This window comes from Ranitomeya imitator, chromosome 3 (genome assembly GCF_032444005.1).
Source record: "Ranitomeya imitator isolate aRanImi1 chromosome 3, aRanImi1.pri, whole genome shotgun sequence".
In the NCBI taxonomy this organism is placed as follows: Eukaryota; Metazoa; Chordata; class Amphibia; order Anura; family Dendrobatidae; genus Ranitomeya; species Ranitomeya imitator.
The window spans coordinates 826783516-826809901 of NC_091284.1; the positions used below are offsets into that span (position 1 = coordinate 826783516).

A 26386-nucleotide genomic window follows, 5' to 3' on the forward strand; every position below is an offset into this window, starting at 1 on the left:
TTATACCGGGATTAGATTATATAACCCCCACTGTACATTATACCGGGATTAGATTATATAACCCCCCACTGTACATTATACCGGGATTAGATTATATAACCCCCCACTGTACATTATACCGGGATTAGATTATATAACCCCCCACTGTACATTATATCGGGATTAGATTATATAACCTAATAATCTAATCCCGGTATAATGTACAGCGGGGGGGGTTATATACAGTGGGGCAAAAAAGTATTTAGTCAGTCAGCAATAGTGCAAGTTCCACCACTTAAAAAGATGAGAGGCGTCTGTAATTTACATCATAGGTAGACCTCAACTATGGGAGACAAACTGAGAAAAAAAAATCCAGAAAATCACATTGTCTGTTTTTTTAACATTTTATTTGCATATTATGGTGGAAAATAAGTATTTGGTCAGAAACAAAATTTCATCTCAATACTTTGTAATATATCCTTTGTTGGCAATGACAGAGGTCAAACGTTTTCTGTAAGTCTTCACAAGGTTGCCACACACTGTTGTTGGTATGTTGGCCCATTCCTCCATGCAGATCTCCTCTAGAGCAGTGATGTTTTTGGCTTTTCGCTTGGCAACACGGACTTTCAACTCCCTCCAAAGGTTTTCTATAGGGTTGAGATCTGGAGACTGGCTAGGCCACTCCAGGACCTTGAAATGCTTCTTACGAAGCCACTCCTTCGTTGCCCTGGCGGTGTGCTTTGGATCATTGTCATGTTGAAAGACCCAGCCACGTTTCATCTTCAATGCCCTTGCTGATGGAAGGAGGTTTGCACTCAAAATCTCACGATACATGGCCCCATCATTCTTTCATGTACCCGGATCAGTCATCCTGGCCCCCTTGCAGAGAAACCGCCCCAAAGCATGATGTTTCCACCACCATGCTTTACAGTAGGTATGGTGTTTGATGGATGCAACTCAGTATTCTTTTTCCTCCAAACACGACAAGTTGTGTTTCTACCAAACAGTTCCAGTTTGGTTTCATCAGACCATAGGACATTCTCCCAAAACTCCTCTGGATCATCCAAATGCTCTCTAGCAAACTTCAGACGGGCCCGGACATGTACTGGCTTAAGCAGTGGGACACGTCTGGCACTGCAGGATCTGAGTCCATGGTGGCGTAGTGTGTTACTTATGGTAGGCCTTGTTACATTGGTCCCAGCTCTCTGCAGTTCATTCACTAGATCCCCCCGCGTGGTTCTGGGATTTTTGCTCACCGTTCTTGTGATCATTCTGACCCCACGGGGTGGGATTTTGCGTGGAGCCCCAGATCGAGGGAGATTATCAGTGGTCTTGTATGTCTTCCATTTTCTAATTATTGCTCCCACTGTTGATTTCTTCACTCCAAGCTGGTTGGCTATTGCAGATTCAGTCTTCCCAGCCTGGTGCAGGGCTACAATTTTGTTTCTGGTGTCCTTTGACAGCTCTTTGGTCTTCACCATAGTGGAGTTTGGAGTCAGACTGTTTGAGGGTGTGCACAGGTGTCTTTTTATACTGATAACAAGTTTAAACAGGTGCCATTACTACAGGTAATGAGTGAAGGAAAGAGGAGACTCTTAAAGAAGAAGTTACAGGTCTGTGAGAGCCAGAAATCTTGATTGTTTGTTTCTGACCAAATACTTATTTTCCACCATAATATGCAAATAAAATGATAAAAAAAACAGACAATGTGATTTTCTGGATTTTTTTTTCTCAGTTTGTCTCCCATAGTTGAGGTCTACCTATGATGTAAATTACAGACGCCTCTCATCTTTTTAAGTGGTGGAACTTGCATTATTGCTGACTGACTAAATACTTTTTTGCCCCACTGTATACTATATACAGGGGAGATGACATACAGGTATATACTATATATAAGAGAAGACATACAGGTGTATACTATATATAAGAGAAGACATACAGGTGTATACTATATATAAGAGAAGACATACAGGTGTATACTATATATAAGGGAGATGACAAACATGTATATACTGGGGTGAAAATGAAAAGGTGTGAGTGCAAAATGAGAGGAGTGAGGGAAAATAGTGGAGTGATCGGAAAATGACAGATGTGAGGTCGAAATGACAAGTGTTAGGGGGGAATGAGAGGAGTGAGGGAGAAAATGAGAGAAGTGAGGCGCTATAACTAACCACAGATATTTACTATGCCCAGGCAATGCCGGGCTCTTCAGCTAGTCTATATATATAATTGTCTAAGGGTCACTTCAGTCTGTCTGTCCTTCTGTCTGTCACGGTTATTCATTCGCTGATTGGTCTCGCCAGCTGCCTGTCATGGCTGCCGCGACCTATCAGCGACGGGCACAGTCCGGAAGAAAATGGCCGCTCCTTACTCCCCACAGTCAGTGCCTGTCGCCCGCTCCATACTCCCCTCCGGTCACCGCTAACACAGGGTTAATGCCGGCGGTAACAGACAGCGTTATGCCGCGGGTAACGCACTTCGTTACCGCCGCTATTAACCCTGTGTGTCCCCCAACCGTTTACTATTGATGCTGCCTATGCGTCATCAATAGTAAAAAAAAGTAATGTTAAAAATAATAAACAAACCAAAAAACCTGCTATACTCACCCTCTGTTGTCCGCTGAGCCGCTCGCACCTGCCGCCATCTTCCTTTCCCAGCAATGCATTGCAAAATTACCCAGAAGACCTAGCGGTCTCGCGAGACCGCTAAGTCATCTGGGTAATTTCGCAATGCATCCTGGGAACGCAAGATGACGGCAGCCGCGCGCCCATCGGCACAGCGCCGTTGGATCCCAGGAGGCGGAGAGACAGGACGCTGAGGAGCAGCGACGAGAATGGTGAGTATGTTAAACTACAAGGGGCCCTCGGATCGTTAGGTGAGTATGTTTATTTTTTATTTTTTAACCTGTGACATACGTGGCTGGGCAATATACTACGTGACTGGGCAATATACTATGTGGCTGGGCAATATACTACGTGGCTGGGCAATATACTACGTGGCTGGCCAATATACTACGTGGCTGGCCAATATACTACGTGGCTGGCCAATATACTACGTGGCTGGCCAATATACTACGTGGCTGGCCAATATACTACGTGGCTGGCCAATATACTACGTGGCTGGCCAATATACTACGTGGCTGGCCAATATACTACGTGGCTGGCCAATATACTACGTGGCTGGCCAATATACTACGTGGCTGGCCAATATACTACGTGGTTGGCCAATATACTACGTGGCTGGCCAATATACTACGTGGCTGGCCAATATACTACGTGGCTGGCCAATATACTACGTGGCTGGCCAATATACTACGTGGCTGGCCAATATAGTACGTGGCTGGCCAATATAGTACGTGGCTGGCCAATATAGTACGTGGCTGGCCAATATAGTACGTGGCTGGCCAATATAGTACGTGGCTGGGCAATATAGTACGTGGCTGGGCAATATAGTACGTGGCTGGGCAATATAGTACGTGGCTGGGCAATATAGTACGTGGCTGGGCAATATACTTGACTGGGCAATATACTACGTGGCTGGCCAATATAGTACGTGGCTGGGCAATATAGTACGTGGCTGGCAATATAGTACGTGGCTGGCCAATATAGTACGTGGCTGGCCAATATAGTACGTGGCTGGCCAATATAGTACGTGGCTGGCCAATATAGTACGTGGCTGGCCAATATAGTACGTGGCTGGCCAATATAGTACGTGGCTGGCCAATATAGTACGTGGCTGGCCAATATAGTACGTGGCTGGCCAATATAGTACGTGGCTGGCCAATATAGTACGTGGCTGGCCAATATAGTACGTGGCTGGCCAATATAGTACGTGGCTGGCCAATATAGTACGTGGCTGGCCAATATAGTACGTGGCTGGCCAATATAGTACGTGGCTGGCCAATATAGTACGTGGCTGGCCAATATAGTACGTGGCTGGCCAATATAGTACGTGGCTGGGCAATATAGTACGTGGCTGGGCAATATAGTACGTGGCTGGGCAATATAGTACGTGGCTGGGCAATATAGTACGTGGCTGGGCAATATAGTACGTGGCTGGGCAATATAGTACGTGGCTGGGCAATATAGTACGTGGCTGGCCAATATAGTACGTGGCTGGCCAATATAGTACGTGGCTGGCCAATATAGTACGTGGCTGGCCAATATACTACGTGGCTGGCCAATATACTACGTGGCTGGGCAATATACTACGTGGCTGGGCAATATACTACGTGGACATACATATTCTAGAATACCCTATGCGTTAGAATCGGGCCACCATCTAGTCTACTATATAATTGTCTAAGGGTCACTTCCGTCTGTCCTTCTGTCTGTCACGGATATTCATTGGTCGCGGCCTCTGTCATGGAAATCCAAGTCACTGATTGGTCATGGCAAAACGCCCATGACCATTGCCACGACCAATCAGCAACGGGCACAGTTCGGCGGCAAAATGGCCGCTCCTTCCTCCCCGCAGTCAGTGCCCGCTCCATACTCCCCTCCAGTCAGTGTTCACACAGGATTAATGGCAGCGCTAATGGACTGCGGTGTAACGCACTCCGGTTACGCAGCTATTAACCCTGTGTGACCAACTTTTTACTATTGATGCTGCCTATGCAAACGATCTAATGTTAAAAATAATAATTAAAAAAACCGTTATTCTCACCCTCCGACGTGTCGTCCTGTCTTCGGCAGTGCAAGCGGCAGGTTCAGGTGCCTAGGATGCTATGCGAGAAGGACCTTCCATGACGTCATGGTCATGTGACCACGACGTCATCACAGGTCCTGCGCTCATACCAACCCTGGGACCGGAACCTGCCGCGTCTACAAGGGGCCCTCGGAAGGTGAGTATATGTTTATTTTTTATCTTAAGTCTTTTTTTAACCACGCATATAGTGCTCACATTGCTATATACTATGTGGGCACTGTTATATACTGCGTGGGCTGCGTTATATACTACATGGCTGCTATATACTTCGTGGGCTGTGTTATATACTTCGTGGGCTGTGTTATATACTATGTGGGCAGTGCTATATACTATGTGGGCTGTGTTATATACTGCGTGGCTGTTATATACTACGTGGGCAGTGTTGTATACTATGTGGGCTGTGTTATATACTGTGTGGGCTACGTTATATACTGCATGGCTGCTATATACTACGTGGCTGCTATATACTATGTGGGCTGTGTTATATACTATGTGGGCTGTGTTATATACTATGTGGGCTGTGTTATATACTATGTGGGCTGTGCTATATACTATGTGGGCTGTGTTATATACTTCGTGGCCACTGTTATATACTGCGTGGCCACTGTTATATACTGCGTGGCCTGTATTAACGCATCGGGTATTCAAGAATATGTCGTGGCCCGTGCTATATACTATGTGGCTGCTATATACATACACATTCTAGAATACCCGATGCGTTAGAATCGGGCCACCATCTAGTAATCTCATAAAGTGACAGTGGTCAGAATTGTAAAAATTGGCCCGGTCATTAAGTACCAAATTGGCTCGGTCACTAAGGGGTTAATGAGTCTTGTAATATGACTTTGGATAAAAGTCACCTCAGAATCCGTTTACGGTGTTTCTGATTATTGCCCCTCGTCAGTGCAGAGTATGAGATCTGATGAGGCTCTGGACTGAGCTGTAAGGGGGAACGTTTCTCCTTGCGGATAGTGACATGACGGCTCGGGTTTGCTTCCAGCAGGTGGCGCTATACAGTTCGAGTCCTCTAACTCTCTGAAGAGGCCATTTGTATATTAGATTTCCCAGAGGAGCACTCCATGGCGTATGAGCCTCCTCACCTTGGCGTGCCAGAGCCGGTATGTCACTCTTTTAAAGGAGACACGTTACCCGTTGTAAAGTGCAAGACTTCCTGGCGCTCCTGTTGGGCCACTTTGGCACAGTCCCCCATGTGCCCCCTATATTTATGTTTGTCTGCTCCGTCTTATACATTTGTTGTCTTGCAGAACATGTCGACCTTTGAGAAGCAGCTGCACCTGGGCCGGTTACCCCCCCGACCACCGATGCCCGGGGGTCTGCAGTCCGGGTCCAAGATGAGGATGGGGTGAGCGCTGGGCGGAGGCCTTACCTATGTTATAGCTCTGTGTGTGGGGGGATAATCTGACATTTACGTTTCCAGGCCCGGAAGGAAGCGAGACTTCTCCCCCGTCCCCTGGAGTCAGTATTTCGAGTCCATGGAAGACGTGATCGTGGAAAGTGAAACCGCCAAAGATATATCCTTGACCCGAGGACCAGAGACGTCCGGCTGTAATGGGGGCACAGTGCCAAATAGATTCTAAAACGGGGTCCACCTTATGGAAAAGCCCCTTTAACACCTTGTCGCCGAGGCCAGTTTTGTGTTTTCCTTATGTTCTTTTATGAGCCATAAGGTTTTTTTGTATTGTTCTTTTTTTCCTATTTTAGTAGGCTAAAATAACTCTGAACATTGTAAAAAAAAAATTATATATATATATATATATATATATATATATATATATATATATATATATATATATATATATATATATAAATTTATTTATATATATATATATATATATATATATATATATATATATATATATATATATATATATATATATATATATATATATATATATATGTATATATATATATATATATATATGTTTTTTTTTTTTTTTTATTGATACCATATGGGTGTGTATACGATTTTATGTTTTTTTTGTGTTTTTGTTTTTTTTGTTTCTGGAAAGTGTGCTAATAATAATAATTAAAAAAAAAAAATCAGCGACTTTAGTTTTTTTTTTTTTTTTTTTTTTTTGGTACGACTTTCACCGTATGGGTTAAATAATGTTATATTTTCACAGATCGGGCTTTTATGTGTCAGCACTTAAGGTATTTTTTTTATTTTAAAATGTCTTTATTTGAAACAGTGTATCAGATTTTATATATTTTTGTTTTTTTTCTTATCTTGCAATGAATGGCTGGTCCGGCACCACCCCTTTAAGGATTATCTAGAGGTAAACTAGAATCGGGCTGGTTTCCTCCCCAAGGTGGTCAGTTTGCTTTTTGATTGGGCATGTTGATATTGTACATGTCTGATCCTCTTCATCTGAGGCACAGGATAACCCCCACCGTCCTATATGAGGAGTTTGGGTCGTCCTCCTTCCTCTCCACCTGAGTCCATGTATCCTGGTAACTCCTTGGCTCTGTCTCTTCCTTAATGTGCAGCACAGCTTTCGTGTTTACAAGAGCGGTTCAGATGGGCCCATCCTGCTGCTCCTTCATGGAGGAGGACATTCTGCCCTGTCCTGGGCCGTGTTCACTGTGAGTACTGACGTGGAGACTAATGGTGCAAGAAGTGGCACAGTAAGCCATTCATGGAGGAGAAGAATGAGGAGCCAGGATCGTAAGGGTGCAGGATGCCATAATGGAGGTGGATGTGTAGTGGAGGATGGTGGATGGAGGCACAGGGGAGCAGGATGCCATAATGGAGGCGGATGTGTAGTGGAGCATGGTGGATGGATGTGCAGGATGCCATAATGGAGGTGGATGTGTAGTGGAGCGTGGTGGATGGAGACACAGGGGTGTAGGATGCCATAATGGAGGCGGATGTGTAGTGGAGCGTGGTGGATGGAGGCACAGGGGTGCAGGATGCCATAATGGAGGCTGATGTGTAGTGGAGCATGATGGGTGGAGGCACAGGGGTGCAGGATGCCATAATGGAGGCGGATGTGTAGTGGAGCGTGGTGGATGGAGGCACAGGGGTGCAGGATGCCATAATGGAGGCTGATGTGTAGTGGAGCATGGTGGATGGAGACACAGGGGTGCAGGATGCCATAATGGAGGCGGATGTGTAGTGGAGCGTGGTGGATGGAGGCACAGGGGTGCAGGATGCCATAATGGAGGCGGATGTGTAGTGGAGGATGGTGGATGGAGACACAGGGGAGCAGGATGCCATAATGGAGGCTGATGTGTAGTGGAGCATGGTGGATGGAGGCACAGGGGAGCAGGATGCCATAATGGAGGCGGATGTGTAGTGGAGCATGGTGGATGGAGGCACAGGGGAGCAGGATGCCATAATGGAGGTGGATGTGTAGTGGAGCATGATGGATGGAGGCACAGGGGTGCAGGATGCCATAATGGAGGCTGATGTGTAGTGGAGCATGATGGATGGAGGCACAGGGGTGCAGGATGCCATAATGGAGGCGGATGTGTAGTGGAGGATGGTGGATGGAGACACAGGGGAGCAGGATGCCATAATGGAGGCGGATGTGTTGTGGAGCATGGTGGATGGAGGCACAGGGGAGCAGGATGCCATAATGGAGGCGGATGTGTAGTGGAGCATGGTGGATAGAGACACAGGGGTGCAGGATGCCATAATGGAGGCGGATGTGTAGTGGAGCATGGTGGATGGAGGCACAGGGGAGCAGGATGCCATAATGGAGGCGGATGTGTAGTGGAGGATGGTGCATGGAGACACAGGGGTGCAGGATGCCATAATGGAGGCGGATGTGTAGTGGAGCATGGTGGATGGAGACACAGGGGAGCAGGATGCCATAATGGAGGCGGATGTGTAGTGGAGCATGGTGGATGGAGGCACAGGGGAGCAGGATGCCATAATGGAGGCGGATGTGTAGTGGAGGATGGTGGATGGAGGCACAGGGGTGCAGGATGCCATAATGGAGGTGGATGTGTAGTGGAGCATGGTGGATGGAGGCACAGGGGAGCAGGATGCCATAATGGAGGCGGATGTGTAGTGGAGGATGGTGGATGGAGGCACAGGGGTGCAGGATGCCATAATGGAGGTGGATGTGTAGTGGAGCATGGTGGATGGAGGCACAGGGGAGCAGGATGCCACAATGGAGGCTGATGTGTAGTGGAGGATGGTGCATGGAGACACAGGGGTGCAGGATGCCATAATGGAGGCGGATGTGTAGTGGAGCATGGTGGATGGAGGCACAGGGGAGCAGGATGCCATAATGGAGGCGGATGTGTGGTGGAGCATGATGGATGGAGGCACAGGGGAGCAGGATGCCATAATGGAGGTGGATGTGTAGTGGAGCATGGTGGATGGAGGCACAGGGGTGCAGGATGCCATAATGGAGGCTGATGTGTAGTGGAGCATGATGGATGGAGGCACAGGGGTGCAGGATGCCATAATGGAGGCGGATGTGTAGTGGAGGATGGTGGATGGAGGCACAGGGGTGCAGGATGCCATAATGGAGGCTGATGTGTAGTGGAGCATGGTGGATGGAGGCACAGGGGTGCAGGATGCCATAATGGAGGCTGATGTGTAGTGGAGCATGGTGGATGGAGGCACAGGGGTGCAGGATGCCATAATGGAGGCTGATGTGTAGTGGAGCGTGGTGGATGGAGACACAGGGGAGCAGGATGCCATAATGGAGGCGGATGTGTAGTGGAGCATGGTGGATGGAGGCACAGGGGAGCAGGATGCCATAATGGAGGTGGATGTGTAGTGGAGCATGGTGGATGGAGGCACAGGGGAGCAGGATGCCATAATGGAGGTGGATGTGTAGTGGAGCATGGTGGATGGAGGCACAGGGGTGCAGGATGCCATAATGGAGGCTGATGTGTAGTGGAGCATGGTGGATGGAGGCACAGGGGTGCAGGATGCCATAATGGAGGCGGATGTGTAGTGGAGCATGGTGGATGGAGGCACAGGGGAGCAGGATGCCATAATGGAGGCGGATGTGTAGTGGAGGATGGTGCATGGAGACACAGGAGTGCAGGATGCCATAATGGAGGCGGATGTGTAGTGGAGCATGGTGGATGGAGGCACAGGGGTGCAGGATGCCATAATGGAGGCTGATGTGTAGTGGAGCATGGTGGATGGAGGCACAGGGGTGCAGGATGCCATAATGGAGGCGGATGTGTAGTGGAGCATGGTGGATGGAGGCACAGGGGTGCAGGATGCCATAATGGAGGCGGATGTGTGGTGGAGCATGGTGGATGGAGACACAGGGGAGCAGGATGCCATAATGGAGGCGGATGTGTAGTGGAGGATGGTGCATGGAGACACAGGAGTGCAGGATGCCATAATGGAGGCGGATGTGTAGTGGAGCATGGTGGATGGAGGCACAGGGGTGCAGGATGCGATAATGGAGGCTGATGTGTAGTGGAGCATGGTGGATGGAGGCACAGGGGAGCAGGATGCCATAATGGAGGCGGATGTGTGGTGGAGCATGGTGGATGGAGGCACAGGGGAGCAGGATGCCATAATGGAGGTGGATGTGTAGTGGAGCATGGTGGATGGAGACACAGGGGAGCAGGATGCCATAATGGAGGCGGATGTGTAGTGGAGGATGGTGGATGGAGGCACAGGGGTGCAGGATGCCATAATGGAGGCGGATGTGTAGTGGAGGATGGTGGATGGAGGCACAGGGGTGCAGGATGCCATAATGGAGGCTGATGTGTAGTGGAGCATGGTGGATGGAGGCACAGGGGTGCAGGATGCCATAATGGAGGCTGATGTGTAGTGGAGCATGGTGGATGGAGGCACAGGGGTGCAGGATGCCATAATGGAGGCTGATGTGTAGTGGAGCGTGGTGGATGGAGACACAGGGGAGCAGGATGCCATAATGGAGGCGGATGTGTAGTGGAGCATGGTGGATGGAGACACAGGGGAGCAGGATGCCATAATGGAGGCGGATGTGTAGTGGAGCATGGTGGATGGAGGCACAGGGGAGCAGGATGCCATAATGGAGGTGGATGTGTAGTGGAGCATGGTGGATGGAGGCACAGGGGAGCAGGATGCCATAATGGAGGTGGATGTGTAGTGGAGCATGGTGGATGGAGGCACAGGGGTGCAGGATGCCATAATGGAGGCTGATGTGTAGTGGAGCATGGTGGATGGAGGCACAGGGGTGCAGGATGCCATAATGGAGGTGGATGTGTAGTGGAGCATGGTGGATGGAGGCACAGGGGTGCAGGATGCCATAATGGAGGCTGATGTGTAGTGGAGCATGGTGGATGGAGGCACAGGGGTGCAGGATGCCATAATGGAGGCGGATGTGTAGTGGAGCATGGTGGATGAAGGCACAGGGGTGCAGGATGCCATTATGGAGGCTGATGTGTAGTGGAGGATGGTGGATGGAGGCACAGGGGAGCAGGATGCCATAATGGAGGTGGATGTGTAGTGGAGCATGGTGGATGGAGGCACAGGGGAGCAGGATGCCATAATGGAGGCGGATGTGTAGTGGAGGATGGTGGATGGAGACACAGGGGTGCAGGATGCCATAATGGAGGCGGATGTGTAGTGGAGCGTGGTGGATGGAGACACAGGGGTGCAGGATGCCATAATGGAGGCGGATGTGTGGTGGAGCGTGGTGGATGAAGGCACAGGGGAGCAGGATGCCATAATGGAGGTGGATGTGTAGTGGAGCATGGTGGATGGAGGCACAGGGGTGCAGGATGCCATAATGGAGGCTGATGTGTAGTGGAGCATGGTGGATGGAGGCACAGGGGTGCAGGATGCCATAATGTAGGCGGATGTGTAGTGGAGCATGGTGGATGGAGGCACAGGGGAGCAGGATGCCATAATGGAGGCTGATGTGTGGTGGAGCATGGTGGATGGAGGCACAGGGGAGCAGGATGCCATAATGGAGGTGGATGTGTAGTGGAGCATGGTGGATGGAGGCACAGGGGTGCAGGATGCCATAATGGAGGCTGATGTTTAGTGGAGTATGGTGGATGGAGGCACACGGGTGCAGGATGCCATAATGGAGGCGGATGTGTAGTGGAGCATGGTGGATGGAGGCACAGGGGTGCAGGATGCCATAATGGAGGCTGATGTGTAGTGGAGCATGGTGGATGGAGGCACAGGGGTGCAGGATGCCATAATGGAGGTGGATGTGTAGTGGAGCATGGTGGATGGAGGCACAGGGGTGCAGGATGCCATAATGGAGGCTGATGTGTAGTGGAGCATGGTGGATGGAGGCACAGGGGTGCAGGATGCCATAATGTAGGCGGATGTGTAGTGGAGCGTGGTGGATGGAGACACAGGGGAGCAGGATGCCATAATGGAGGCTGATGTGTGGTGGAGCATGGTGGATGGAGGCACAGGGGAGCAGGATGCCATAATGGAGGTGGATGTGTAGTGGAGCATGGTGGATGGAGGCACAGGGGTGCAGGATGCCATAATGGAGGCTGATGTTTAGTGGAGTATGGTGGATGGAGGCACACGGGTGCAGGATGCCATAATTGAGGCGGATGTGTAGTGGAGCGTGGTGGATGGAGACACAGGGGAGCAGGATGCCATAATGGAGGCGGATGTGTAGTGGAGCATGGTGGATGGAGGCACAGGGGAGCAGGATGCCATAATGGAGGTGGATGTGTAGTGGAGCATGGTGGATGGAGGCACAGGGGAGCAGGATGCCATAATGGAGGTGGATGTGTAGTGGAGCATGGTGGATGGAGGCACAGGGGAGCAGGATGCCATAATGGAGGCGGATGTGTAGTGGAGCATGGTGGATGGAGGCACAGGGGTGCAGGATGCCATAATGGAGGCGGATGTGTAGTGGAGCATGGTGGATGGAGGCACAGGGGAGCAGGATGCCATAATGGAGGTGGATGTGTAGTGGAGCATGGTGGATGGAGGCACAGGGGAGCAGGATGCCATTATGGAGGCTGATGTGTAGTGGAGCGTGGTGGATGGAGACACAGGGGAGCAGGATGCCATAATGGAGGTGGATGTGTAGTGGAGCGTGGTGGATGGAGACACAGGGGAGCAGGATGCCATAATGGAGGTGGATGTGTAGTGGAGCGTGGTGGATGGAGACACAGGGGAGCAGGATGCCATAATGGAGGTGGATGTGTAGTGGAGCATGGTGGATGGAGGCACAGGGGTGCAGGATGCCATAATGGAGGCTGATGTGTAGTGGAGCATGGTGGATGGAGGCACAGGGGTGCAGGATGCCATAATGGAGGCGGATGTGTAGTGGAGCATGGTGGATGAAGGCACAGGGGTGCAGGATGCCATTATGGAGGCTGATGTGTAGTGGAGGATGGTGGATGGAGGCACAGGGGAGCAGGATGCCATAATGGAGGTGGATGTGTAGTGGAGCATGGTGGATGGAGGCACAGGGGAGCAGGATGCCATAATGGAGGTGGATGTGTAGTGGAGCGTGGTGGATGGAGACACAGGGGAGCAGGATGCCATAATGGAGGTGGATGTGTAGTGGAGCATGGTGGATGGAGGCACAGGGGTGCAGGATGCCATAATGGAGGCTGATGTGTAGTGGAGCATGGTGGATGGAGGCACAGGGGTGCAGGATGCCATAATGGAGGCGGATGTGTAGTGGAGCATGGTGGATGAAGGCACAGGGGTGCAGGATGCCATTATGGAGGCTGATGTGTAGTGGAGGATGGTGGATGGAGGCACAGGGGAGCAGGATGCCATAATGGAGGTGGATGTGTAGTGGAGCATGGTGGATGGAGGCACAGGGGAGCAGGATGCCATAATGGAGGCGGATGTGTAGTGGAGGATGGTGGATGGAGACACAGGGGTGCAGGATGCCATAATGGAGGCGGATGTGTAGTGGAGCGTGGTGGATGGAGACACAGGGGAGCAGGATGCCATAATGGAGGCGGATGTGTAGTGGAGCATGGTGGATGGAGGCACAGGGGAGCAGGATGCCATAATGGAGGTGGATGTGTAGTGGAGCATGGTGGATGGAGGCACAGGGGAGCAGGATGCCATAATGGAGGTGGATGTGTAGTGGAGCATGGTGGATGGAGGCACAGGGGTGCAGGATGCCATAATGGAGGCTGATGTGTAGTGGAGCATGGTGGATGGAGGCACAGGGGTGCAGGATACCATAATGGAGGTGGATGTGTAGTGGAGCATGGTGGATGGAGGCACAGGGGTGCAGGATGCCATAATGGAGGCGGATGTGTAGTGGAGCATGGTGGATGAAGGCACAGGGGTGCAGGATGCCATTATGGAGGCTGATGTGTAGTGGAGGATGGTGGATGGAGGCACAGGGGAGCAGGATGCCATAATGGAGGCGGATGTGTAGTGGAGCATGGTGGATGGAGACACAGGGGTGCAGGATGCCATAATGGAGGCTGATGTGTAGTGGAGCATGGTGGATGGAGGCACAGGGGTGCAGGATACCATAATGGAGGTGGATGTGTAGTGGAGCATGGTGGATGGAGGCACAGGGGTGCAGGATGCCATAATGGAGGCGGATGTGTAGTGGAGCATGGTGGATGAAGGCACAGGGGTGCAGGATGCCATTATGGAGGCTGATGTGTAGTGGAGGATGGTGGATGGAGGCACAGGGGAGCAGGATGCCATAATGGAGGCGGATGTGTAGTGGAGGATGGTGGATGGAGACACAGGGGTGCAGGATGCCATAATGGAGGCGGATGTGTAGTGGAGCGTGGTGGATGGAGACACAGGGGAGCAGGATGCCATAATGGAGGCGGATGTGTAGTGGAGCATGGTGGATGGAGACACAGGGGTGCAGGATGCCATAATGGAGGCGGATGTGTGGTGGAGCATGGTGGATGAAGGCACAGGGGAGCAGGATGCCATAATGGAGGTGGATGTGTAGTGGAGCATGGTGGATGGAGGCACAGGGGTGCAGGATGCCATAATGGAGGCTGATGTGTAGTGGAGCATGGTGGATGGAGGCACAGGGGTGCAGGATGCCATAATGGAGGCGGATGTGTAGTGGAGCATGGTGGATGGAGGCACAGGGGAGCAGGATGCCATAATGGAGGCTGATGTGTGGTGGAGCATGGTGGATGGAGGCACAGGGGAGCAGGATGCCATAATGGAGGTGGATGTGTAGTGGAGCATGGTGGATGGAGGCACAGGGGTGCAGGATGCCATAATGGAGGCTGATGTGTAGTGGAGCATGGTGGATGGAGGCACAGGGGTGCAGGATGCCATAATGGAGGCGGATGTGTAGTGGAGCATGGTGGATGGAGGCACAGGGGAGCAGGATGCCATAATGGAGGCGGATGTGTAGTGGAGCATGGTGGATGGAGGCACAGGGGTGCAGGATGCCATAATGGAGGCTGATGTGTAGTGGAGCATGGTGGATGGAGGCACAGGGGTGCAGGATGCGATAATGGAGGCTGATGTGTAGTGGAGCATGGTGGATGGAGGCACAGGGGAGCAGGATGCCATAATGGAGGCGGATGTGTAGTGGAGCATGGTGGATGGAGGCACAGGGGAGCAGGATGCCATAATGGAGGCTGATGTGTGGTGGAGCATGGTGGATGGAGACACAGGGGAGCAGGATGCCATAATGGAGGCTGATGTGTAGTGGAGCATGGTGGATGGAGGCACAGGGGTGCAGGATGCTATAATGGAGGTGGATGTGTAGTGGAGCATGGTGGATGGAGGCACAGGGGAGCAGAATGCCATAATGGAGGCTGATGTGTGGTGGAGCATGGTGGATGGAGGCACAGGGGTGCAGGATGCTATAATGGAGGTGGATGTGTAGTGGAGCATGGTGGATGGAGGCACAGGGGTGCAGGATGCCATAATGGAGGCTGATGTGTGGTGGAGCATGGTGGATGGAGGCACAGGGGAGCAGGATGCTATAATGGAGGTGGATGTGTAGTGGAGCATGGTGGATGGAGGCACAGGGGAGCAGGATGCCATAATGGAGGTGGATGTGTAGTGGAGCATGGTGGATGGAGGCACAGGGGTGCAGGATGCCATAATGGAGGCTGATGTTTAGTGGAGTATGGTGGATGGAGGCACACGGGTGCAGGATGCCATAATTGAGGCGGATGTGTAGTGGAGCGTGGTGGATGGAGGCACAGGGGTGCAGGATGCCATAATGGAGGCGGATGTGTAGTGGAGGATGGTGGATGGAGGCACAGGGGTGCAGGATGCCATAATTATTATTATAATTATACATTTTTATAGCGCCATTTATTCCATGGCGCTTTACATGTGAATACGGGGCAAATATAGACAAATACATTAAACATGAGCAGATAACAAGGCACACGAGTACATAAGGAGGGAGGACCCTGCCCGCGAGGGCTCACAGTCTGCAGGGGATGGGTGAGGATACACTAGGAGAGGGAAGAGCTGGCTGTGCGGCTGTTCAGTAGGTTGAGGATCACTGCAGGCTGTAGGCTTGTCGGAAAAGATGAGTCTTCAGGTTCTTTTTGAAGGTTTCTATGGTAGGCGCAAGTCTGATGTGTAGGGGTAGAGAGTTCCAGAGTATGGGGGAAGCACGGGAGAAGTCTTGGATGCGGTTATGGGAAGAAGAGATGAGAGAGGAGTAGAGAAGGAGGTCTTGGGAGGATCGGAGGTCGCGTGTAGGTAGGTACCGGGAGACCATGTCACAGATGTATGGAGGAGACAGGTTGTGGATGGCTTTGTATGTCAGTGTGAGGGTTTTGAACTGGAGTCTCTGGGCGATAGGAAGCCAGTGAAGGGCTTGACACAGGGGAGAGGCTGGGGAATAGCGGGGGGACAGGTGGATTAGTCGGGCAGCAGAGTGTAGGATGGATTGGAGTGGTGGATGTGTAGTGGCGGATGTGTAGTGGAGCATGGTGGATGGAGGCACAGGGGTGCAGGATGCCATAATGGAGGCGGATGTGTAGTGGAGCATGGTGGATGGAGGCACAGGGGTGCAGGATGCCATAATGGAGGCGGATGTGTAGTGGAGCATGGTGGATGGAGGCACAGGGGTGCAGGATGCCATAATGGAGGTGGATGTGTAGTGGAGCATGGTGGATGGAGGCACAGGGGAGCAGGATGCCATAATGGAGGCGGATGTGTAGTGGAGCATGGTGGATGGAGGAACAGGATGCCATAATGGAGGTGGATGTGTAGTGGTGGATGGAGGCACAGGGGAGCAGGATGCCATAATGGAGGCTGATGTGTAGTGGAGCATGGTGGATGGAGGAACAGGGGAGCAGGATGCCATAATGGAGGCGGATGTGTAGTGGAGCGTGGTGGATGGAGGCACAGGGGTACAGGATGCCATAATGTAGGCTGATGTGTAGTGGAGCATGGTGGATGGAGGCACAGGGGTGCAAGATGCCATAATGGAGGCGGATGTGTAGTGGAGGATGGTGGATGGAGACACAGGGGAGCAGGATGCCATAATGGAGGCTGATGTGTAGTGGAGGATGGTGGATGGAGGCACAGGGGTGCAGGATGCCATAATGGAGGCTGATGTGTAGTGGAGCATGGTGGATGGAGGCACAGGGGAGCAGGATGCCATAATGGAGGCGGATGTGTAGTGGAGGATGGTGGATGGAGGCACAGGGGAGCAGGATGCCATAATGGAGGCTGATGTGTAGTGGAGGATGATGGATGGAGGCACAGGGGAGCAGGATGCCATAATGGAGGCTGATGTGTAGTGGAGGATGATGGGTGGAGGCACAGGGGAGCAGGATGCCATAATGGAGGCTGATGTGTAGTGGAGGATGGTGGATGGAGGCACAGGGGAGCAGGATGCCATAATGGAGGCGGATGTGTAGTGGAGCGTGGTGGATGGAGGCACAGGGGTGCAGGATGCCATAATGGAGGCGGATGTGTAGTGGAGGATGGTGGATGGAGGCACAGGGGTACAGGATGCCATAATGCAGGCGGATGTGTAGTGGAGCATGGTGGATGGAGGCACAGGGGTGCAGGATGCCATAATGGAGGCTGATGTGTAGTGGAGCATGGTGGATGGAGGCACAGGGGTGCAGGATGCCATAATGGAGGCGGATGTGTAGTGGAGGATGGTGGATGGAGACACAGGGGAGCAGGATGCCATAATGGAGGCTGATGTGTAGTGGAGCATGGTGGATGGAGGCACAGGGGTGCAGGATGCCATAATGGAGGTGGATGTGTAGTGGAGCATGGTGGATGGAGGCACAGGGGTGCAGGATGCCATAATGGAGGCTGATGTGTAGTGGAGAATGGTGGATGGAGGCACAGGGGTGCAGGATGCCATAATGGAGGCGGATGTGTAGTGGAGCGTGGTGGATGGAGGCACAGGGGTGCAGGATGCCATAATGGAGGCGGATGTGTAGTGGAGCGTGGTGGATGGAGGCACAGGGGAGCAGGATGCCATAATGGAGGCGGAGGTGTAGTGGAGGATGGTGGATGGAGGCACAGGGGAGCAGGATGCCATAATGGAGGCTGATGTGTAGTGGAGCATGGTGGATGGAGACACAGGGGTGCAGGATGCCATAATGGAGGCTGATGTGTAGTGGAGCATGGTGGATGGAGGCACAGGGGAGCAGGATGCCATAATGGAGGCGGATGTGTAGTGGAGCATGGTGGATGGAGGCACAGGGGAGCAGGATGCCATAATGGAGGCGGAGGTGTAGTGGAGGATGGCGGATGGAGGCACAGGGGAGCAGGATGCCATAATGGAGGCGGATGTGTAGTGGAGCATGGTGGATGGAGACACAGGGGTGCAGGATTCCATAATGGAGGCTGATGTGTAGTGGAGCATGGTGGATGGAGGCACAGGGGTGCAGGATGCCATAATGGAGGCGGATGTGTAGTGGAGCATGGTGGATGGAGGCACAGGGGTGCAGGATGCCATAATGCAGGCGGATGTGTAGTGGAGCATGGTGGATGGAGGCACAGGGGTGCAGGATGCCATAATGGAGGCGGATGTGTAGTGGAGCATGGTGGATGGAGGCACAGGGGTGCAGGATGCCATAATGGAGGCTGATGTGTAGTGGAGGATGGTGGATGGAGGCACAGGGGTGCAGGATGCCATAATGGAGGCGGATGTGTGGTGGAGCATGGTGGATGGAGGCACAGGGGTGCAGGATGCCATAATGGAGGCTGATGTGTAGTGGAGGATGGTGGATGGAGGCACAGGGGTGCAGGATGCCATAATGGAGGCGGATGTGTAGTGGAGCATGGTGGATGGAGGCACAGGGGTGCAGGATGCCATAATGGAGGCGGATGTGTAGTGGAGCATGGTGGATGGAGACACAGGGGAGCAGGATGCCATAATGGAGGCGGATGTGTAGTGGAGGATGGTGGATGGAGGCACAGGGGTGCAGGATGCCATAATGGAGGCGGATGTGTAGTGGAGCATGCTGGATGGAGGCACAGGGGTACAGGATGCCATAATGGAGGCGGATGTGTAGTGGAGGATGGTGGATGGAGGCACAGGGGTGCAGGATGCCATAATGGAGGCGGATGTGTAGTGGAGCATGGTGGATGGAGGCACAGGGGTACAGGATGCCATAATGCAGGCGGATGTGTAGTGGAGCATGGTGGATGGAGGCACAGGGGTGCAGGATGCCATAATGGAGGCGGATGTGTAGTGGAGCATGGTGGATGGAGGCACAGGGGTGCAGGATGCCATAATGGAGGCTGATGTGTAGTGGAGCATGGTGGATGGAGGCACAGGGGTGCAGGATGCCATAATGCAGGCGGATGTGTAGTGGAGCATGGTGGATGGAGGCACAGGGGTGCAGGATGCCATAATGGAGGCGGATGTGTAGTGGAGCATGGTGGATGGAGGCACAGGGGTGCAGGATGCCATAATGGAGGCTGATGTGTAGTGGAGGATGGTGGATGGAGGCACAGGGGTGCAGGATGCCATAATGGAGGCGGATGTGTGGTGGAGCATGGTGGATGGAGGCACAGGGGTACAGGATGCCATAATGGAGGCGGATGTGTAGTGGAGCATGGTGGATGGAGGCACAGGGGAGCAGGATGCCATAATGGAGGCGGATGTGTAGTGGAGCATGGTGGATGGAGACACAGGGGAGCAGGATGCCATAATGGAGGCGGATGTGTAGTGGAGCATGGTGGATGGAGGAACAGGGGTGCAGGATGCCATAATGGAGGCGGATGTGTAGTGGAGCATGGTGGATGGAGGAACAGGGGTGCAGGATGCCATAATGGAGGCTGATGTGTAGTGGAGCATGGTGGATGGAGGCACAGGGGTGCAGGATGCCATAATGGAGGCGGATGTGTAGTGGAGCATGGTGGATGGAGGCACAGGGGAGCAGGATGCCATAATGGAGGCTGATGTGTAGTGGAGCATGGTGGATGGAGGCACAGGGGTGCAGGATGCCATAATGGAGGCGGATGTGTAGTGGAGGATGGTGGATGGAGGCACAGGGGTACAGGATGCCATAATGCAGGCGGATGTGTAGTGGAGCATGGTGGATGGAGGCACAGGGGTGCAGGATGCCATAATGGAGGCGGATGTGTAGTGGAGGATGGTGGATGGAGGCACAGGGGTGCAGGATGCCATAATGCAGGCGGATGTGTAGTGGAGCATGGTGGATGGAGGCACAGGGGAGCAGGATGCCATAATGGAGGCGGATGTGTAGTGGAGCATGGTGGATGGAGGCACAGGGGTGCAGGATGCCATAATGGAGGCGGATGTGTAGTGGAGGATGGTGGATGGAGGCACAGGGGAGCAGGATGCCATAATGGAGGCGGATGTGTAGTGGAGCATGGTGGATGAAGGCACAGGGGAGCAGGATGCCATAATGGAGGCGGATGTGTAGTGGAGCATGGTGGATGGAGGCACAGGGGTGCAGGATGCCATAATGGAGGCGGATGTGTAGTGGACCATGGTGGATGGAGACACAGGGGAGCAGGATGCCATAATGGAGGCGGATGTGTAGTGGACCATGGTGGATGGAGGCACAGGGGTGCAGGATGCCATAATTGAGGCGGATGTGTAGTGGAGGATGGTGGATGGAGGCACAGGGGTGCAGGATGCCATAATGGAGGCTGATGTGTAGTGGAGCATGGTGGATGGAGGCACAGGGGTGCAGGATGCCATAATGGAGGTGGATGTGTAGTGGAGCATGGTGGATGGAGGCACAGGGGTGCAGGATGCCATAATGGAGGCGGATGTGTAGTGGAGCATGGTGGATGGAGGCACAGGGGTGCAGGATGCCATAATGGAGGCGGATGTGTAGTGGACCATGGTGGATGGAGACACAGGGGAGCAGGATGCCATAATGGAGGCGGATGTGTAGTGGAGCGTGGTGGATGGAGACACAGGGGTGCAGGATGCCATAATGGAGGTGGATGTGTAGTGGAGCATGGTGGATGGAGGCACAGGGGAGCAGGATGCCATAATGGAGGCGGATGTGTAGTGGAGCATGGTGGATGGAGGCACAGGGGAGCAGGATGCCATAATGGAGGTTGATGTGTAGTGGAGCATGGTGGATGGAGGCACAGGGGAGCAGGATGCCATAATGGAGGCTGATGTGTAGTGGAGGATGGTGGATGGAGGCACAGGGGTGCAGGATGCCATAATGGAGGTTGATGTGTAGTGGAGCATGGTGGATGGAGGCACAGGGGTGCAGGATGCCATAATGGAGGCGGATGTGTAGTGGAGCGTGGTGGATGGAGACACAGGGGTGCAGGATGCCATAATGGAGGTTGATGTGTAGTGGAGCATGGTGGATGGAGGCACAGGGGAGCAGGATGCCCTAATGGAGGCGGATGTGTAGTGGAGCGTTGTGGATGGAGACACAGGGGAGCAGGATGCCATAATGGAGGCGGATGTGTAGTGGAGGATGGTGGATGGAGACACAGGGGAGCAGGATGCCATAATGGAGGCTGATGTGTAGTGGAGGATGGTGGATGGAGACACAGGGGAGCAGGATGCCATAATGGAGGCGGATGTGTAGTGGAGCATGGTGGATGGAGGCACAGGGGAGCAGGATGCCATAATGGAGGCGGATGTGTAGTGGAGCATGGTGGATGGATGTGCAGGATGCCATAATGGAGGCTGATGTGTAGTGGAGGATGGTGGATGGAGGCACAGGGGTGCAGGATGCCATAATGGAGGCGGATGTGTAGTGGAGGATGGTGGATGGAGACACAGGGGAGCAGGATGCCATAATGGAGGCGGATGTGTAGTGGAGCATGGTGGATGGAGGCACAGGGGAGCAGGATGCCATAATGGAGGCGGATGTGTAGTGGAGGATGGTGCATGGAGACACAGGGGTGCAGGATGCCATAATGGAGGCGGATGTGTAGTGGAGGATGGTGGATGGAGACACAGGGGTGCAGGATGCCATAATGGAGGCGGATGTGTAGTGGAGCATGGTGGATGGAGGCACAGGGGAGCAGGATGCCATAATGGAGGCGGATGTGTAGTGGAGGATGGTGCATGGAGACACAGGGGTGCAGGATGCCATAATGGAGGCTGATGTGTAGTGGAGCATGGTGGATGGAGGCACAGGGGAGCAGGATGCCATAATGGAGGCGGATGTGTAGTGGAGCATGGTGGATGGAGGCACAGGGGTGCAGGATGCCATAATGGAGGCTGATGTGTAGTGGAGCATGGTGGATGGATGTGCAGGATGCCATAATGGAGGCTGATGTGTAGTGGAGCATGGTGGATGGAGGCACAGGGGAGCAGGATGCCATAATGGAGGCGGATGTGTAGTGGAGCATGGTGGATGGAGGAGCAGGATGCCATAATGGAGGCGGATGTGTAGTGGAGCATGGTGGATGGATGTGCAGGATGCCATAATGGAGGCTGATGTGTAGTGGAGCATGGTGGATGGATGTGCAGGATGCCATAATGGAGGCGGATGTGTAGTGGAGCATGGTGGATGGAGGCACAGGGGTACAGGATGCCATAATGGAGGCGGATGTGTAGTGGAGCATGGTGGATGGAGGCACAGGGGTGCAGGATGCCATAATGGAGGTGGATGTGTAGTGGAGCATGGTGGATGGAGGCACAGGGGTGCAGGATGCCATAATGGAGGCTGATGTGTAGTGGAGCATGGTGGATGGAGGCACAGGGGTGCAGGATGCCATAATGGAGGCGGATGTGTAGTGGAGCATGGTGGATGGAGGCACAGGGGTGCAGGATGCCATAATGGAGGTGGATGTGTAGTGGAGCGTGGTGGATGGAGACACAGGGGTGCAGGATGCCATAATGGAGGCTGATGTGTAGTGGAGGATGGTGGATGGAGGCACAGGGGTGCAGGATGCCATAATGGAGGCGGATGTGTAGTGGAGCATGGTGGATGGAGGCACAGGGGAGCAGGATGCCATAATGGAGGCGGATGTGTAGTGGAGCATGGTGGATGGAGACACAGGGGTGCAGGATGCCATAATGGAGGCTGATGTGTAGTGGAGCATGGTGGATGGAGGCACAGGGGTGCAGGATGCCATAATGGAGGCTGATGTGTAGTGGAGCATGGTGGATGGATGTGCAGGATGCCATAATGGAGGCGGATGTGTAGTGGAGCATGGTGGATGGAGGCACAGGGGAGCAGGATGCCATAATGGAGGCGGATGTGTAGTGGAGGATGGTGGATGGAGGCCCAGGGGAGCAGGATGCCATAATGGGGGCTGATGTGTAGTGGAGCGTGGTGGATGGAGGCACAGGGGTGCAGGATGCCATAATGGAGGCGGATGTGTAGTGGAGGATGGTGGATGGAGGCCCAGGGGAGCAGGATGCCATAATGGGGGCTGATGTGTAGTGGAGCATGGTGGATGGAGGCACAGGGGTACAGGATGCCATAATGGAGGCGGATGTGTAGTGGAGCATGGTGGATGGAGGCACAGGGGTGCAGGATGCCATAATGGAGGCTGATGTGTAGTGGAGCATGGTGGATGGAGGCACAGGGGAGCAGGATACCATAATGGAGGCTGATGTGTAGTGGAGCATGGTGGATGGAGGCACAGGGGTGCAGGATGCCATAATGGAGGCTGATGTGTAGTGGAGGATGGTGGATGGAGGCACAGGGGTGCAGGATGCCATAATGGAGGCAGATGTGTAGTGGAGCATGGTGGATGGAGGCACAGGGGTGCAGGATGCCATAATGGAGGCTGATGTGTAGTGGAGGATGGTGGATGGAGGCACAGGGGGAGCAGGATGCCATAATGGAGGCGGATGTGTAGTGGAGCGTGGTGGATGGAGGCACAGGGGTGCAGGATGCCATAATGGAGGCTGATGTGTAGTGGAGCATGATGGATGGAGGCACAGGGGTGCAGGATGCCATAATGGAGGCTGATGTGTAGTGGAGCATGGTGGATGGAGGCACAGGGGTGCAGGATGCCATAATGGAGGCGGATGTGTAGTGGAGCATGGTGGATGGAGGCACAGGGGAGCAGGATGCCATAATGGAGGCGGATGTGTAGTGGAGGATGGTGGATGGAGACACAGGGGTGCAGGATGCCATAATGGAGGCGGATGTGTAGTGGAGCATGGTGGATGGAGGCACAGGGGAGCAGGATGCCATAATGGAGGCTGATGTGTAGTGGAGCATGGTGGATGGAGGCACAGGGGTGCAGGATGCCATAATGGAGGCGGATGTGTAGTGGAGCATGGTGGATGGAGGCACAGGGGTGCAGGATGCCATAATGGAGGCGGATGTGTAGTGGAGCATGGTGGATGGAGGCACAGGGGTGCAGGATGCCATAATGGAGGCGGATGTGTAGTGGAGCATGGTGGATGGAGGCACAGGGGTGCAGGATGCCATAATGGAGGCGGATGTGTATTGGAGCATGGTGGATGGAGGCACAGGGGTGCAGGATGCCATAATGGAGGCGGATGTGTAGTGGAGCATGGTGGATGGAGGCACAGGGGAGCAGGATGCCATAATGGAGGCGGATGTGTAGTGGAGGATGGTGGATGGAGGCACAGGGGAGCAGGATGCCATAATGGAGGCGGATGTGTAGTGGAGCATGGTGGATGGAGGCACAGGGGTACAGGATGCCATAATGGAGGCTGATGTGTAGTGGAGCATGGTGGATGGAGGCACAGGGGTGCAGGATGCCATAATGGAGGCTGATGTGTAGTGGAGCATGGTGGATGGAGGCACAGGGGTGCAGGATGCCATAATGGAGGCGGATGTGTAGTGGAGCATGATGGATGGAGGCACAGGGGTGCAGGATGCCATAATGGAGGCGGATGTGTAGTGGAGCATGGTGGATGGAGGCACAGGGGTGCAGGATGCCATAATGGAGGCGGATGTGTAGTGGAGCATGATGGATGGAGGCACAGGGGTGCAGGATGCCATAATGGAGGCGGATGTGTAGTGGAGCATGGTGGATGGAGACACAGGGGTGCAGGATGCCATAATGGAGGCGGATGTGTAGTGGAGGATGGTGGATGGAGGCACAGGGGAGCAGGATGCCATAATGGAGGCGGATGTGTAGTGGAGCATGGTGGATGGAGGCACAGGGGTACAGGATGCCATAATGGAGGCTGATGTGTAGTGGAGCATGGTGGATGGAGGCACAGGGGTGCAGGATGCCATAATGGAGGCTGATGTGTAGTGGAGCATGGTGGATGGAGGCACAGGGGTGCAGGATGCCATAATGGAGGCGGATGTGTAGTGGAGCATGATGGATGGAGGCACAGGGGTGCAGGATGCCATAATGGAGGCTGATGTGTAGTGGAGCATGATGGATGGAGGCACAGGGGTGCAGGATGCCATAATGGAGGCGGATGTGTAGTGGAGCATGGTGGATGGAGGCACAGGGGTGCAGGATGCCATAATGGAGGCTGATGTGTAGTGGAGCATGATGGATGGAGGCACAGGGGTGCAGGATGCCATAATGGAGGCGGATGTGTAGTGGAGCATGGTGGATGGAGGCACAGGGGTGCAGGATGCCATAATGGAGGCTGATGTGTAGTGGAGCATGATGGATGGAGGCACAGGGGTGCAGGATGCCATAATGGAGGCGGATGTGTAGTGGAGCATGGTGGATGGAGGCACAGGGGAGCAGGATGCCATAATGGAGGTGGATGTGTAGTGGAGGATGGTGGATGGAGGCACAGGATGCCATAATGTAGGCGGATGTGTAGTGGAGCATGGTGGATGGAGGCACAGGGGTGCAGGATGCCATAATGGAGGCTGATGTGTAGTGGAGCATGATGGATGGAGGCACAGGGGTGCAGGATGCCATAATGGAGGCGGATGTGTAGTGGAGGATGGTGGATGGAGACACAGGGGTGCAGGATGCCATAATGGAGGCGGATGTGTAGTGGAGCATGGTGGATGGAGGCACAGGGGTGCAGGATGCCATAATGGAGGCGGATGTGTAGTGGAGGATGGTGGATGGAGGCACAGGGGAGCAGGATGCCATAATGGAGGCGGATGTGTAGTGGAGCATGGTGGATGAAGGCACAGGGGAGCAGGATGCCATAATGGAGGCGGATGTGTAGTGGAGCATGGTGGATGGAGGCACAGGGGTGCAGGATGCCATAATGGAGGCGGATGTGTAGTGGACCATGGTGGATGGAGACACAGGGGAGCAGGATGCCATAATGGAGGCGGATGTGTAGTGGACCATGGTGGATGGAGGCACAGGGGTGCAGGATGCCATAATTGAGGCGGATGTGTAGTGGAGGATGGTGGATGGAGGCACAGGGGTGCAGGATGCCATAATGGAGGCTGATGTGTAGTGGAGCATGGTGGATGGAGGCACAGGGGTGCAGGATGCCATAATGGAGGTGGA

General features: G+C 53.4%; 1 protein-coding gene across 1 annotated transcript in view; it reads left to right on the forward strand.

Annotated features, from left to right (window-relative positions):
* Positions 1-26386, forward strand: part of PPME1 (protein phosphatase methylesterase 1) — a 52190-nt gene that overhangs the window by 11919 nt on the left and 13885 nt on the right. Inside the window, exons 2-4 of the mRNA XM_069759446.1 lie at positions 5952-6049; positions 6125-6218; positions 7198-7290. Of these exons, the coding sequence (XP_069615547.1) occupies positions 5955-6049; positions 6125-6218; positions 7198-7290 (282 nt within the window). The 5' untranslated portion in view covers positions 5952-5954. The remainder of the gene's footprint in view (positions 1-5951; positions 6050-6124; positions 6219-7197; positions 7291-26386) is intronic.